At 42.2% G+C, this 17,238-nt stretch overlaps 1 protein-coding gene across 1 annotated transcript; it reads right to left on the reverse strand.

The window, feature by feature from the left end:
* Positions 1 to 2,859: 2,859 nt before the first annotated feature.
* Positions 2,860 to 17,024, reverse strand: Txndc15 (thioredoxin domain containing 15). Its single transcript, XM_047556960.1, has 5 exons — positions 16,828 to 17,024; positions 10,108 to 10,595; positions 7,572 to 7,735; positions 5,303 to 5,433; positions 2,860 to 3,568 (listed from the first exon to the last, which is right to left on the reverse strand). The coding sequence occupies exons 1-5, from the start codon at positions 16,892 to 16,894 to the stop codon at positions 3,372 to 3,374; spliced, it is 1,047 nt and encodes a 348-aa protein (XP_047412916.1). The 5' UTR covers positions 16,895 to 17,024; the 3' UTR covers positions 2,860 to 3,371.
* Between the last annotated feature and the right edge of the window lie 214 nt (positions 17,025 to 17,238).

Consider the following 17,238-nt stretch of genomic DNA (forward strand, 5'->3'; position numbering starts at 1 on the left):
TCGTAGGCGATAGGGCGCAGGGCACGCCGGCGGGAGAAGGCAAGGGGGTGATGAGCCGCGGGCACATGGGTGCTACCTCCTCGGTGGTTAATTCAGTACTGGGGGGGCAGCGAACCATAGTGATTCACGTCGGAAGCTTGTTAATCAGGCAGCCGTGGATTCGAATCTAATCTGTGGTCAACCTTATCTGTCTTGATAAAAGTCTGAAAATTCTGGTTTATGGTGCAAAAAAAGAGCTGCATCATTAGCCTACAAACTGGCGTAACAGTGGAGCCTCTCCAGAGACAGGTGAGGACAGACTGGAAAACTGTCTCGTGTATTGGGAGGTATTCTTTTATATACTGTATGTGTGTATTTGTTAGTATTTTGTTCTTCTTGCCATTTTTTCTTTTTGAGATATAATTGACAAACTATCAAATTTGCCCTCTAAAACGTTAATGTTTTTAGTATATTAACTTGTATTTGAAATAAACAAATTAATAACATAAATGGTTTTGTAGAGGATATAACAAAAGAATAGATATATACAAAAGATCAATTTAACAGTTGTTAGCAGTCAGTTTTATTCCCATATGAACTTGGAAAAAATAAAGCCTTTTGCCTCAAAATGGCCCAAAATTCATGGACTTCTAGCTTGACCTGCCTTCTTCCCTTTTGCCCACTTGACAAGATAAGCTATCTGAAAAGCAAAATCCAGGGGAATGTTCAAGCAGGGGTGGGGATGGGGGAGGCCTGATCGCATGTCACTGGCGGCAAGGCATTTAACATGCTGGCTTCTTTTGCAGGGTGCCTGAGGCAGACAGACTGCAAGTGAAATAAATTAAAGTTTGTATTTTCAGTATTTACACTGGGTGTTTATGATCATGAAAAGTACTCTTGAAATTTGCTCATTAAAGTGAGAACTGAAAAATGAACTGGTATGTGTGATTTAACAAATTAGTGACCCTTCATCCTTTTCCTTCCTTAACACTTTAGGAAACTGTGGCAACTCATGTCTAGTCATGAAAACAGCAAAAGAAAGATGGTAGGGGTCAGGGGAGTGATGTCATCCAGTGGGGGCTTTGAATGCTCTGCCCTCACACATAGCTCCCAGATTAATAGGATTTAAGCCCCTTAGCAAAGACTCAACTGGATGCATCCTTTGTAGTGGTCACCATGTTTGGCTTGCAAAGGTTAGGCTAATCCTGGACCACTCACTTCCTTTCCTCCTGCTACTTCCCCTTCCCTCAAAACCAGTGTTTCCTGACAAATCTCTGTATCTCCTCTGGAGGAAATAGCCTTGCTCCTTACTTCACTCCAGGGGAACCCCATATAGCTGGTCTTAGCCAAGTGTTAGAAACAAAGCCATGGATTTGTTGGTCATCCTGGGAGCCTTCCCTCACCTTCCAGACTAGAATAGCAACCCAGTATACATCACAAGGTATGAAAACGCTTTTATCTTCGTTTTTTGTTTTTTTTTTTTCCTCTGAGGCGCCGGGATTCGAACCACAACCCTTGCGCATGCTAGGCGAGCGCTCCCCAAAATGAGCTATTTCTTCAGCTCCTGATTTTATCTTTAATACATAATTACAACACTGGGAATTTAATCCCCCCAAATGAGAGTATATACAACAATTATATCCAGCCAAAGAAGACAGGCTAAGGCTATTCAAAGATCTGTTATGCAGCTAAGGTTAGGAAAACTATTAGCAACAGTGAAATGTTAATCATTTGTTAAGGGGAAAAAAAAAAATCAAGGCACTAAATTTTAGCAATATTATGACTGACTACAACACACAGGAGAAAACTAGAGGGAAAAACTTCCAGTGGTTACCTGGGCCATGGCACAGAGCTGGGCAGGGTGCCATCTCTCACAGAGGTTCTAGGAGGTTCTAGAGTAAGAAAGCTTAAGTTTGAAGCTTGGTCCCACCCCTTGAAGCTGCAAGTTCTATGGGGCCTCCGGTAGTTCTTTGAAATGAGGCTATTTAATAGTATCCATCACATAGGGTTATTTTATGGATAAATGAAACAATGAGTAAAGCATTTAAAGTAGTACCTAGCACTCAAAGTAACAACTCAAATGTTAGTTACTATCACAGATGGAATCACTAAAGGTTTTTTTGCTTTTTGTTTTTTTAAAAAACTGGAATTACAGATATACTTGTGAAGGTTCAAATCCCAGCTTCATTAACTTACTATCTACGAAGCTTCAGCAATTTATTTAACCTCTATGCCTCAGTTTGCTGATTTGTAAAATGGACACCATAAGAGTACAGTTCTGAGCTATGGTCCCCTCCTGCCAGTGGACATCCCAGCCACGGCTGTTCACAATATGACACATAAATATAAAACTGTCAACTCTCATTCAATATAACACTTGGGAAACTAAAACTTAGGGTATAATGATATACACATTAACTAAACACTGGAAATAAGTAGTAACTGAGTTATAAAAACATTTACTTTAAAGGGCATGGTGGTGCATGCATGTAATTCCAGCTATTCAGAAGGCTGAGACAAGAGGACAAGATGACTAGTTCAAAGTTAGCCTGGCAACTTAGAGCCTGTCTCAACATAATTTTTTTTATAAAAGGCTGGGGATGGGCTGGGGTTGTGGCTCAGTAGTAGAGCGCTTGCCTAGCATATAAATAAATGAATAAAATAAACATCCACAACCAAAAAAAAGTTTTTAAATATTTTATTTTTAAAAAGGTGGGGATGCAGTTCAGTGGCAGAGTGCTTGTCTAGTGTGTGCAACGTCTTGGGTTCAATCCCTAATACCAAAAAAAAAAATTTATTTTTTCCTAACATCTGTCTTACCTAGAAACAACTGAAATCACTTTGAATTCTTTCAGTATAAACAGAGATCACAAACACCAAGGTATTTGACTTTTTTATTTTCCATCAGTTGCTGTTTTAGAGTTACACTTATCAATTCTAATTATTCTTCCAAAAACAAAACATGCTCCTGCTTAATCAACTCTGGAAGAGAAACTGCAAAGAGAAAACCAACTTTAGACATACACAAGGAACCAAGAGTTTTCTCTTTCTGCCTTGTACACAGGAATCACGATGGCATTCTACTTACTATTCTACCATAATATGTCTTCACATTTCAAACTGAATTATTCTTAAAATATTGGATTATATTCAAGTAATAAAAACAGGAACAGTGAGTTCTAATGAGTATATTTGCATCTGCTTATTCCAAAACTAGTTAAAACACCAGTTTATAATTCTTTTACCCATTCAGTTGTTCAACTGCATGATTCTTTTAACTTGACTGAAGTTGCAAGCCAGACTTCACTGGAGAAAATGTATGCGATTGCAGCACTAATTTTTGAAATGAAGGGCTGAAATTCCTCCTCTTTTCAACTTTTTTCAGTCCGTCACTATTCTGCATGTTCCTGCTCTTGTCCTGGAATTAGCCACCGAATACTCTCAGTTCTAATGGTAGCATACATAATAAAACTAATTAAAAAGAATAAGGAAAATACAAGCAACCAGTCCACACTTTTTATCAAAGTGCTGGGAAGAGGACCTATTTGGTCAGCTTGAGTTACCACCACATTTTTCTTGGCTTCTATACCTGAAAGAAAAATCAATTGTTTCAAATCAGAGAGAAAACACATCCGCCACAGATTTTTCTGAAGTATGATGCATGGTATGCAAAATGACATGCAATCCTAAAATAAACACCACCACTATTATATCTGGGATGAATTTCACCTGCTTGTCAGTATAATTTGTAGCTTGCCTTTCTCCCCACCACATCAAAGGATCAGGAATCCATTCAACTATTCCAAGCTAAAACTCCAGAATTTCTGTGGACTCATCAGAGCTTTCTTAGTCAATGCCTTGTTAAGAGCTGCCTTTTGTTCTCCTGAGACCAAAGTTTAACAAGCAACTAGTAAAGCTACTTTCAGGAGTTCTCAGAATGTTTTCACATGTTTAAGTAATGCTGAATTCAAAATGCTTTTAAATAAGTTACTGAAAAAACTGGTAGAACTAGCAACTATTAGGATTGGTAATCACCAAAGATGCTAGGAGTCCTAGATTTTATGTGTTCTACAATTTTCCTAGAGCAGTGAAGAAAATGGCTTCCTCTTCCCACATCAGTCTGGGATCCAGTACAAGACCTAGAATTCCTAACCACCTGTGGCCCACTTTCACCCCTCCAAGCTAACTTAGTGCTTTGCTCTTTAGTGTTAAAAGAAAAGTGATTGCATGCAACTCACGATATATGGGAAGTGTGCTCTAATTTGTACTTACTTCCACCGAGTACACTTCAGGAAGAAGGGATGCTCTTAGTTAAAACGGAAGGTTCTTGAGTAGTGAAATTTTACAATGGAGGAAATTTTCAACACACAGTGCTCAAATTCTTAGAGTAAAAAGTGAGGCTGTTTGTTTGATTTTATTTTGATTGTTGGCAGTGCTGAGAATAAAACCCAGGGTCCTGCACATGCTAGGAAAGTGCTCTACACTGACCTACACCTCAGCCCTGGCCATATATTTTGGCAAACATTAAGGAATTAAAGAATTAAAATAACATCTGCAAATGGATTAATAAATGAATGACAACAAAACAAAAACAATGCAGACACATCTCGTAAGCACAGTAGTTGGATGAAATAAACCAGACACAAAAGAATATATACACTACATCTACACTAATAGAAAGTTCAAAACAGTCGATGGTATGAAATGGAATCCAGACTGGCTATCTTTGCAGAAGGGCAATCTTTGCTCATGTGTTTCTTATACTGAGTACTGGTTACCCCGGGTATAGATACCTTTTTACATACATATTCAGTTGTATGTAATGCTGAAATTTCACTTTGTGAAAATTCATCAATAATGATTTATGTATAGTTTTGTGTAAATATTAAATAACTAAAAATGTCTGTAAAAAAGGCATCTATAAGTGAAGTGTATGATATGTGAATAATATTTTAATAAAGCTTTTTTTAAATGGTTAAAAAAAATCATTAAAATTATAATAACTAAAATTACCTACTCATGGGGCTGAGGTTTCAGCTCAGTGGCAGAGCGCTTGCCTAGCAAGTGTGAGGTACTGGGTTCGATTCTCAGCACCGCATATAAATAGAATAAAAGTCCATTGCCAACTAAAAATATATTTTTTAAAAAAATAACCTACTCATGTTAAGCTTACCACTGATGGAAAGGTACTTAACAAGATCATAACAGTTCATTAGAAAAGAAGTTTTACACTTTGAAGTCAATCTAAGGATTTTAGTAGATCAAAAGGCATACACCCCCAGCAGTAAGATACCTTCTTCCCCAGCATATTATTTCTACATACCTGTCTGATTAAAAATGAAGATTTTAAGTGTTTCCAGTGTTCGATCTGTATGATTAAATCTCGCCATTGGTTTAGCTCCTTGAAATAACAAAATGTTAGGAACAGCTACGGTGCCAAACCTAGTAGAAAGGCTGTCAGAGAAAAGTCAATTAGAAAACCTGGCTTTCTCATATCAGAATGGTTGGAAATAAATCAGAAAGGATCAGATTTGTGTGACCTGAGGAGCTTTCTGATATTCAAACTTGAAGCTTTCAGTTTTTTCTTGATCTCTTTCCTTATGGGTCAGGGTTGGGGGCATTTCTATTCTGCAATCTGAATTGCTTTCTATTACCATATGGATCTACCCCTGACCCAATTATTCCTCTATTTAAGTTCCTAACTGTCAAAAGAGATCAGACCAGAAAATTCTAATTCATGGACAAGGCACACTGTGTCAATTTATCTGACAGAAGAAATTTCAAATTCTTCAGAATTCCCAATTCCATCCCTTAAAAACAAACAAACAAAAAAATCAACTTATAGTAAGCAATTAGTTTGGTAAGTTGGTGCAAGGGAATATATGACCTAATGCACTGGGAAGTTCACAATTAGGGCAGGAGGACTTGGAAGTAATCTGACCTGTGAAGGATTATTTTACCTCTACAAAATACAGTCCAGTCTGAGTTCTAGCCTCAGGCCACTGAACCAGCTGTGACCTATGGTCAAATTATTTAACCTCCCTAAAGCTCAGCTTTCCCCATTAGTGAAATAATAATATTGGATAATCAAAATAGTCTCGACAAGTAACATGCTATAATTTGGAGATTAGTATATGTGACCCCTATTTTATGGTTTAGATCTTAAATATCCCCAAAAGCTCATGTGTTCAAGGCTTGGTACCCAATGCAGCAGTGTTCAGAAGTGGAGACTTTGGGAAGCAACTGGATCATAAGGACTGATCTCATTAATTTATTGATCCATTTCTGGATTCATAACTTAATGTGTTTTGGAGCCAAGGCTTTGTTGTATAAGAAAGTTCCCTCTCTACTTCCTGGCAACCAAGAGCTGAGCAGCTTCCTCTGCTATGTGCTTCTGCCATGCCTTAGCACACAGGCAGGGCCTGGACTGACCATGGGCTGAAACCTCTGAAACCATGGAAAAAAATAAATTTCTATTTCTTTTATTCCTTTATCATTTTTCCATAAACAGTTTCATGTAAACGTTGGCAGTTATATTCCCACACTAAAAAAAAAAAAAAAAAAAATCAGTAGAGTGCAAGTTAATAAAGTTTTTGCCATCAACTTGATCATGTTTCCAACATTCTAGACTGATTCACATACAATCTCTTGTGACCTGGTAAGGAACATCTGATTTAGAACACAGTTTATAAACTGGCCATGATCACAGCACTTAGGGTAAATGCAAAATATCTGAAAAATTTCTCTGTAACTTATTTTACTGGACATTTTAAAAAGATAAGCCAGGGGTGGTGGCACATGCCCAGAATCCCAGCTACTAGGGAGACTGAAGCAGGAGGATCATTTGAGCCTAAAAACTCAAGGTCAGCCTGGGCAACACAGCAAGACCCCCATCTACCCTCCCTCCCAAAAAAGACTAAAACCTAGTGAGTAATATAAAAGAAACATGAAACAAGTAAATGTTATTTTAATGAACTAAATTAATTCATCGCTTTATTGAGTGTTTACTATGGAACTTGCATGCAAGAGTAGATGTAAGAAAGAAGAAAGAAAAGAAAAAAATCAAAGGAAGAAATTCTATGTAAACACAGAACAAGGGTGTTAGGAGTTAGGCTGCCAGGATGGGGACCTAAAATGAAGGTTAGTCACAAGAGACATCATGCTGTGGTAGTTAATTGCCAGGACCCTCCAAAGTCCTCTGGACCTTCCTCTGCCATCATCTGCTATCTATAAACCCACCCCAGAGAACAAGCCTCTTTTGTCAAGGGTCTTCCAAAGAGTGATGCCACTGGCTCCCTCAGAAGTTTGACAATCTTGCACTATTCACTTTTTTTTTTAGACAGGATCTCCCTACTCAGGCTACTCTCAGATTCCTGGGCTGAAGTGATTCTCCCACCTTAGCCTCCTGAGTAGCTGCGGCTACAGGTGTGTGCCACCGCGCCTGGCTCACACAACTCACTCTTGCCTTTTCCTTCCTTCTGTTCCATTGCACAGTTCCCGTCTCCTCCTCCACTTCTAATTTGACTGCAACTTCCACATAACTGCAAGCTCAGCCAAAAGGAGGAGCCACAAACCCCACCACAGAAAGATACCTGCTGTGCTGAGACGCATCCAGTGCCAAAAAGTGAAGAGCTGGAAACGCCCGGGGCAGAGAATTAAAATGAGGGGCCAAACTGGCAGAAAATCGGCACCATGGAGTGTAGAACAGTACCAGGGTGCAGTCACTACCGTTTGGGTTTAGAAAATCCATAAGGTCCTGTGATAAAAGAAACAGCATTGAAGTCAGCAGTAAATGTACATACACATGCTTCTGGAAGGATACCCAAGAAACAGAAACCCCTCCTGCCTCCAGGAGGAGGAACTGCAACTGGGGGCAGGGAGAGTTGGGAAACTTCCTCAGGAACCTTTAGGATTTCAAAGCATGTGAGTCGAGGAATCAGTAGAGAAGTACTACCAAACGATATGGTATAAACTCTCCTCTAAGCTTTTCTAAAATTACTAGAGAGCTGTTTTAATATTTTTCTTAATTCATCAATTCAAATGCTAAATTCTCACAGGGTATAGACCACTGCCCATGCCTTTGAATCGTGCATCTCAAATGCTATGATTTAAATCTCAAAAGGTTCCCAAAGGCCTATTTGTGGGAGACTTGGTCCTTAGCCCATGGTGCCACCGGGAGGTGGTGAAGCCTGTAGGGATAAGACCTAGTGAAAGGGCTTAGGCATTAGTGGTGTGCACTTGAATGGGATTTGGGGACCTTGGTTTCTTCACTTTCTCTCTTGCTTCCTCGCGTCCATGAGGTGAGGGCTTCCTTCGCCACACTCCCAACATGGTGTACTGCTTCACCATAGGCCCCAAAGCAAAAGGGCCAACTGACCATGGTCCGAAACCTCCAAAACTGTGAACCCAAACAAACCTTTCCTCTTTTTAAGTTGACTATCTCAGGTATTTTGTCAGAGTAATAGAAAACTGACTAACATATCCATCAGACAATCTCAGATGGTATTTAGACTGCTATGATACCAGGTCCAAACTATCATTTTAGCAGAGCTAAATCTGTACCAAGCAACTGGATCAATGTATAAGACCAAAGGTTACCTCAAGTCAGGGGTGCACTGTCCCTACCATCAGTTATTTAAACTGTAACTCAGACTGTCCTGGTTATGTGTGTGACACAGTGAAACAGTCCTGCAGGACTGAGGCAAAATGTTTACCAGGTATTCAGGAGGGGATGTGAGTTCCCCATGCTGATCCTTGGTCCTAGAGAAGCTACATGCACAAACTGTACCATACCTTCCCTGACAATAAGCAATCACAGCTTTCAGAGCTAGGATTTATTTCTCTCATATAAGCAGCCTGATTTCATCCTGCTCTTCTGGCTTCTTGATCATTCTTACAGAAACTGTCAGCCATTGTCCCAGAATCCCATCATTTATACAACTCTCTGGAAAAGCATGGCTGGGTTTGGGACAGTGATCTCAGCTCTCACTCCAGAATAAACACTGGTCCGCATTCTTTTTTTTTTTTTTTTTTTTTGGTGTGTGTGTGTGTGTGTGTGTGGTGCTGGGGATCGAACCCAGGACCTTGTGCTCGCAAGGCAAGCACTCTACCAACTGAGCTATCTCCCCAGCCCTGGTCCACATTCTTTAGGGGAAAGAAAGTTTCCATCAATATGACATATTTTCCAGGGACACTACTCATCTAATGCTAAGCTGTAATTTTAGGTTCAGTTTTGTTTTGTTTTTTTGAGAAGGGTCTTGCTACTTTGCTCAGGTCAGTCTTGAACTCTGGGCTCAATAGTCCTCCTGCCTCAGCCTCTGGAGTAGCTAGGACTACAGGCACAAACCACTGTGACCAGCTATAACTCAGGTGTTTTATGTTGCCTCCATAATAAATACTTCATTTGAAAGCAAGGCAAGTGCTATACCACCGAGCTGTATCCTCAGCCCTAGAAGTTAAATGCTATCTATGATTCTGATGCTAAGCAACCATCTGTCCCCTGGGGTTTTTATCATATGGCATGATGGTAAAATTACCCCAAGAATGACTAGATTTTAGCCATCTAAAAAGCATAACTGAGCTAAGCAAAGTGGTACACACCTGTAATCACAGCAACTTGGGAAGCTGAGGCAGGAAGATCACAAATTCAAAGCCAGCATCAGAAGCTTAGTGAGACCCTGTCTCAAAATAAATAATAAAAATGTGCTGGGGGGCTGGAGTTGTGGCTTAGTGGTAGAGCACTTGCCTAGCATGTGTGAGGCACTGGGTTCAATAGTCAGCACCACATAAAAATAAATAAATAAAATAAAGGTATTGTGCCCATGTACAACTGAAAATTAAAAAAAAAAAAAAAGGCTGGGGATGTGGCTCAGTGGTAAAGTGCCCCTGGTTTCAATCCCCAGCACCAAAAAAAAAAAAAAAAAAGCATAATTAACATCAGTTCTCTTTCCTCCTTTTCATATAAACATCACCAAAAGCAAAGTCAATTTTCACTAACAGGGCCACTCAATGCTGTCCCTCACTTAGAACATGATAAAGATGATGGCCCTCCATTTGAGAGCTGATAGAGTATTTATCATCCGATTAATGTGCTGAAAGGAGAAAAGTGCTAAATGATTTTTTTCTTACCTGGGACATATTTAAAATTTTCAGAGTAAAATTTTCCAGCCCTGTCACATTTCTCTCCTCACAGTTCACCTTTGGGGACTTCAGACTCTCAGTGTTATTGGAGTCCTCTGCCGGTGCAGGGTCAGATTCTGCCACCTCTGGCTCAGCATAGTATTCCTCTTCTCTTTCGGGGAAGTTTGCCCCACCACTGTCCAGAGAAAAGAGGCTCTCTCGGACGCTGCACCTCGAGTCTTCCTCCCCACCAGCACCACAGGTGCCACTGCTGGGCTCCGAGCTCCGTTTGTCTTCAGCTTCCCCAGGAATCACAGACAGCACCACCATGGGGTCTCCACTGGTGTCCAGTCCCAGCACAGCATCAGCCTCTTCTGCAGCCCTCTCCTGGCCCGTAGGGTCGTGTGGGGGCTCCTCCTCACTCAGGTACACAGCCCCCACCTGGAGATGGGAAGCCGGTTGCTCCTCTGACCATATGTGACCATTTTCCTCTGCAACTAAAACATACCAGCATGTTCAGTAATACATGACTTGAAAATAAATGAACTCAAAAAGGGAAATTTTCTCCTACAGAGAAAAAGTTATGCTTCTCATCACACTATCAGAGATGGATCACCATTTTCCAATGTAGGAAGATTGTCACAAAAGAGTTCTAGATTAATGGATACTGAATAAGTAGACAAATATGAGGGTTCACCTGGAACCCACTACCTGCCATGTGGATTATAACCAAAACATTCTGGTGCAGACACCAATTAGGAAAATGTAAACACAAAAATTTTCATTTATTTGATGAGAATGCCTAAGAAAATAATAGGGCTTTTTTGGAGAGAGGAAATGGGGATTGAACCCCAGGGGCATTTAACCAATGAGCCACATCCCCAGTCCTTTTTTATGCTTAATTCGGAGAGAGGGTCTCACTAAGTTGCTTGGGGCCTCTCTAAATTGCTGAGGCTGACTTTGAACTTGCAATCCACCTGCCTCAGCCTCCCAAGCCACTGGGATTAGAGGCGTGTGCCACCAAGCCCAGCAGAAAATAATACTTTTATGCAAGACCCTACTAGGTCAAAGCATCTTTGCACACACTGGGACAGCTCTATGAGATGTGCCAGACAGGGTTATCAAGCCCACATAATAGATGCCCAAGATGAGACAGAGGAGCTCAGTGCAGTGCCTGATGGCACACAGCTAGTGAGTGGCAGAGCCAGTTCTAAGGACAAAGGTTTTTGGTTGCTACTCCATAATGGGCCTTAACCCTCCCTACCACGAATCCTCGGTGGGACACTCTGCCTAAGGAACACTGCTCAAGCCACAAAGCATCTCCTTCCTAGGGTGCCCTTGACAGCGGGACTCTGCTGTCCTACCTGCCAACCTTGAGCTGCTGTTCTTGGAATGCTAGGAGATAGGCCCAGCAGAGCAACCACAGCAGCAGGAAGGAGAGGAGAACTTTCCTCCCACTATGGAGCCAGAAGGTGGGTCCTGGGCTAAAAGCTTAGAGAAGGGAAGAGTTCCGGGCAATCCTGGATGCCCATTTAGCAATTGCCATAGACCTCTGTAGATGACTCCTGCTCTCCAACTCTCATCAATTCAATGCCAGACGCCAGACACTGACCAGAGGAAACAAATGATGCTGGCTGCCCTCAGGAAAACTCACCATGTGACTTGGGAGCCACCAGCTGTGAAACAAGCCCTATATGTGAACAGTGTGTCACCAGAGTGAGAATGAGGGAGGAAATTATATATATGGATATATAATATATGATAATACAATATATATAAAATGAATGAATGAATCTGGCATAGTGGCACATGCCTGTAATTCCAGCAGCTTGGGAGGCTAAGGCAGGAGGATTGCAAATTCAAAGCCAGTCTCAGCAATTTAGAGAGGCCCTAAGCAACTTAGTGAAACCCTGTCTCAAAATTAAAAATTAAAAAAATAGCTGGAGAGCCAGGCATAGTGGCGCACACATATAATACCAGTGGTTGGGGAGGCTGAGCCAGGAGGATTGAGAGTTCAAAGTCAGCCTCAGCAAATTCAAGGTGCTAAGCAACTCAGTGAGACCCTGACTCTAAACAAAGTACAAAATATGGCTGAGGGGGGATGTGGCTCAGTGGTCAAGTGCCCCTGAGTTCAATTCCTGGTACCAAAAACAAACAAACAAACAAAAAAACAAAAAAACAGCCGGGGATGAGGTTAAGCACTTCTGGATTCAATTCCTGGTACCAAAAAACAAGTAAACAAAAAATGAATGAATAAAAAATATTTTTTAAAAATAGGGCTGGGCTGGGGTTGTGACTCAGTGGTAGAGCGCTTGCCTAGTATGTGTGAGGCACTGGGTTCAATCCTCAGCACCATATAAATAAGTAAAATAAAGGTCCATTGACAACTAAAAAAAATATTTTAAAAAAAGTTTAAAAAAAAATAGGGGCTGAGGGCTGGGTTGTGGCTCGTTGTAGACTGCTTGCCCAGCATGTGTGAGGCACTGGGTTCAATTCTCAGCACCATATAAAAATTTTTTAAAAAAAGGTCCATCAATAACTAAAAAAATATTTTAAAAAAACAGGGCTAAGGATGTAGCTCAGTGGTAGAGTACTTGCCTAGCATGCATTGGGCCCTGGGTTCAATTCTCAGCAAAAGAAAGAAAGAAAAATTCTTCAACTTGAGGAAAACTATAAATCCATATATCCAAGAATCTCAACAAACCCCAAGCTCAACAAACTACACCAAGGCACATCATAAATTGCTCAAAATCAGTGACAAAAAGAAAATCTTAAAAGCAGCCAGGAAAAAAAAACAAAACAAACAGATACATGAAGGAGAAAGGAGCAAAGACACAGATGACAGTGGATTTCTCATTGGAAATAATATAAGCAAGAGCAGGATTTTAAAGTACTGAAAGAAAAAAATTACAAATCTAGAATTCTACATCCATCAAAAATATCTTACAAAAACAAAGATTAAAAAAAAAAAAAAATAGCCCTGCAGTGGTGCACACTTATAATCCCACTACTCAGGATGCTGAGGCAGGAGAATTGCCTGAGTCCATAAGTCCAAGACCTGACTGGGCAACAAAAGACCACTCCTTTAAAAAAAAAAAATTAAAAAAAAAAAAGACATCCAAAAGCTTGGGGATGAGACTCAATGGTAGTATGCTTAGCATGCATAATGCCCTGGATTCAACCCCCAGCACTGAAAAGAAGAAAAAACAAAAAAGCTGAAATAATTCACTGCCAAAGACTCACACAGCAGAAATCTTAAAGGGACAGCTTCAGGCAGTAGAAAATTAATATCAAATGGAAATACAGATCCACATAAGAATGCAAGAAGTGGTAACTACAGGGATAAATACAATTCTTTGTGAAAGTCTTGCGTCATGAAGGGGACAAGGAAGAGGAGGTAATTGCTATAAGCAAGCAAACAACTAAGAGAGGTTTTCATTTGGGTTTTTAAGACATAGGAACAATCAGAGGATATAAAACACCAATGGAAAAACAGGTAAGGAAGGAAAGGTGACAGTGTTAAGCAGCAAGGTGAGTCTGGTCAAGCACTTCTGTGACTACAACACAGAGAAGGGGCAGGGTGCCCGGGCAAGGAGCTTTTGGCAATTTGGTGAGGACAGGATCACACTGGTGGTCTTTCTACAGCATTTGGTTGACGAGCATGTACTGCGTGTATAGTCAGAAGAAAAGACAAACAAGTTTGCTGTGCAGGAAAAGAAACCAGATTTTGGAGAAGAAAGAAGGATGCCAGGTTTGGGGTCAACCCTATACCAAAACACCCCAGCTCCATGGAGATCTGCCCTTAGATCCCAGGAGTAAACAGAGAATGATAAAACACTGAATCTCCAGAGGAAAAATCTCAAGGTACAATTTTTTTGTTGTTGTTTTGTTTTGGGTACTGGGGATTGAACCTAGGGGTGCTAATCCACTGAGTCACATATCAGCCCTAAAAAGGGCTTTATTTATTTATTTATTATTTATTTTTTAATCTTGAGACAGGGTGTTGCTAAGTTTCTTAGACCCTCACTAAATTGTTGAGGCTGGCCTCAAACTTGCAATCCTCCTATATCAGCCTCCAGAAACACTGGGATTATACAATTTAACTTCCAGGTAAAAGCCCAACATGCCTATAATCCCAACATCTTGGGAAATTGAGGTACAAAGATGGTAAGTTTAAGTCCAGCCTGGGCAACTAAGATCCTACCTCAAGATAAAGAAAAAAAATTGTTTTAATTTATTTTTAAAAGGACTAGGGCTATAGCTCAGTGGTAAAGCACTGGGTTCAATTTCTAGTACTGCAAAAAAGAAACTTATACACTATGCCAACAGGCACAATTTAGAATCCAACTCGTTCTGATCATCCTTGGATGGATGTTCCCTGCAGAAAACCTAGAGAATCTCAGTGATGCACAGAGTTGGTATTTTATAGGAATATAACCCCTTTCCCCATGAAGATGTGTACATAGTACAAGTTAGGAACAACAGCAATCTTATTTTGTCATTTAGCTATTAGGAAGAAAAAGAAACAATGACGGATGGGTGCAGTGGCCCACATCTATAACCCCAACTACTCCGGAAGCTGAAGCATGAGGATCCAAAGTTCAAGGCCAAAGCCAGCGTGGGCAACTTAATAAGACCCTGTCTCAAAATTTAAAAAAAAACAGGCCCCACATGATATGGCTCTGTCTGCAGTCCCAGTCCCTACTTTGTCTGGTTTATCACTGAACCCTCAGGACCCAGATGTATCTGGCAATAAGCATCTGCTAGCTGCCAGGAGTGGTAGCACACACCTGTAATCCCAGCAGCTTCGGAGGCTGAGGCAGGAGGATTGAGAGTTCAAAGTCAGTCTCAGCAACTTAGCAAGACCCTAAGCAACTCATGAGACTTTCTCTAACAATATATATATATACATATATACACATATGGCCATATATATAAGATGCCAGGGATGTGGCTCAGTGGGTTCAATCCCCAGTACCAAATGAAAAAGAATCTGCTAGCTGACTGCCTAGTGAAGGCTGGGTGGCAGGTGTCTTGAGGCCAGGAGTTTACTCCCATTCTGAGGCACTGCTACACCAGTTGCTAATCTACCAGTGGTAGAGAAAGGCCTTAGATTTTCAGCCACTCTGGGAAGAAATTCTGGTGAAGTTTCCTCTGTCCTCACCCTACTCATGAGCAGTACACAATGACAAATGGTCCACCTCATAGCTGGTGTTATTCTCAGGAATGGGACCCCGACTGCAAAATGGGCTCACATTGACTCCAACAATAAGTCAGTCCCCTGAGTCAGCCAGGATTCAGCCAGGAACAACACATTTAACTTGGGCAATTTGACAGCTGAATAAGGGACCACCAATATGTGGGCAGGGTATAGAGAAACGAAAAGCAGTGATAAGGAGTTCCAAGGCCAGGAACAGCAGAGAGGAAAGCAATCACCACATGGACTTGACAGGCCCAGAGGCAAAAGGAGTTACTTTGAACAGCAAGTGCAGCACAGAGAAGGCAGCTTTCCAGCACCATAGCCTTTTAGTCAGAGGATGCAACCTGCCTGGGCTAACCAGGAGGGAGAGAGCTGAGAAAATAAACATACTGACCTTACTTACTATCCCCCACCCGCCTCCAACCCAAAGGGAGCAAGAAGACAGGAGAACAGCTGTTATTCTAAACATACCTCTGAGGTTGGTGGCTAAGGGTACTGGGAATACAGAGGTTTGGCTGTGAGGTCAGGCAGATGTGACCCTTCAACTTCTGACTACCACCTTAGCAAAGGACTTACTGGCTCTTAAGTCTCAGTTTACTCATCTATAAAATGGGAACAATGATATCTACTGCATAATATTATTTAAAGATTAAATAAGATGATGCTTAGCACTAAGAGCAGTGCCTGGCACACAGTGAGTGCTTTTATTAATGGTAACAGTATTACTGTACCTCACCCTTCCCCTGGCTCAGCAACAGTCAGCTGCCCTGCCTCTGTCTGTTTTTGTTAAGGTCTGAATCAAAAGCAAAACCACAGGTCCTAGACTGTGAGGAGTGGGGCAGAGGAGCAATAACAGTAAGGCCTCCACTGCCCACTCTAGCTATCCTCCAGGATGGCCGCCTTCCCCCATTTAAGGGGTCCCTGCAAGCATGGCTCTGGTAGTTCCCCGTGGTTTTTCTGGTTTGTTCTTCATGCAGACACCTGAGACTTTCTTAAAAGTGGTCAGGCACAATGAACTCCAGCGTGGGCTTTGGAGTCGGAAACAGGTTCTGGCATTTACCAGAAATGCAAACTTGAGCAGATTGCTTGGCCACTTTCATTTCAACTGTGAATGGTGATATTAATGAAACCTATGTCACAGGGTTGGTGGGAGGACTAAATGAGATAAAGGTGCACAGCACGAGGCACGGTTCCTGGCTTCTAATAAGGCTACAATAAATGTCGGCTATTCGTTATGATGATGGTTATTAATAATTAAGAGTTCGTAGCAAGAAGGTATACCTCGATCGGCGTTTAATACACAATTCCTCCTGACAGGGTCACTGCCGGCGATCCCCGCCCCGCCGTCCCCAGCCCCCGACCACTGATCTGCAGCGAGCCGGGGGAACGAGGTCGGGAGCAGCGCACTGGAGGACGGGCATCGTGGGCCTCGGCGCAGGTAAAAAGCGCCTCCCGGGCAGACCTCCTTCTCGCCCCCTTTTTACACACCACCGCTTGCCGCCCTGGTCACTGTCCCGGCCCGAACTCACCCTCCAGGCCGCGGGCCGGAAGCCCCAACAGCCAAAGCGATACCTGCCACCAGCCGAGGAGCCGCATAGCGCGGGGCGGTGGGCGGCCGTCACCACCCAGGCCGAAGGGCAACCGGCGCACGGCGACGCGAGCCGCGCTAGTGTGGGAGGAAGCCAGAGGGAGGAGAGCCGGGAGCGCGGGCGCGGCCCCGCGCCGCCATCTTGGCTTCTGGAGGCCGCCGCGGGCGCCATCTTGGAGTCGGGCAGACGGTTTCTGGCCACTGATCTGTGACTGGCATTCCAAACCTCGCTTTAGGAACCCAGTCCCAGATGTCGCAGGTCTTTTACAACTCTGCTGACCCCCAATTCCAGAGCAGGGCTCCAGCAGAGGTCTGTGGCCCCCATTCTTTCCGCGCAAGTCCGCAGCTGTTT

The sequence above is a fragment of the Sciurus carolinensis genome, chromosome 6 (assembly GCF_902686445.1).
Source record: "Sciurus carolinensis chromosome 6, mSciCar1.2, whole genome shotgun sequence".
Lineage (NCBI taxonomy): Eukaryota > Metazoa > Chordata > Mammalia > Rodentia > Sciuridae > Sciurus > Sciurus carolinensis.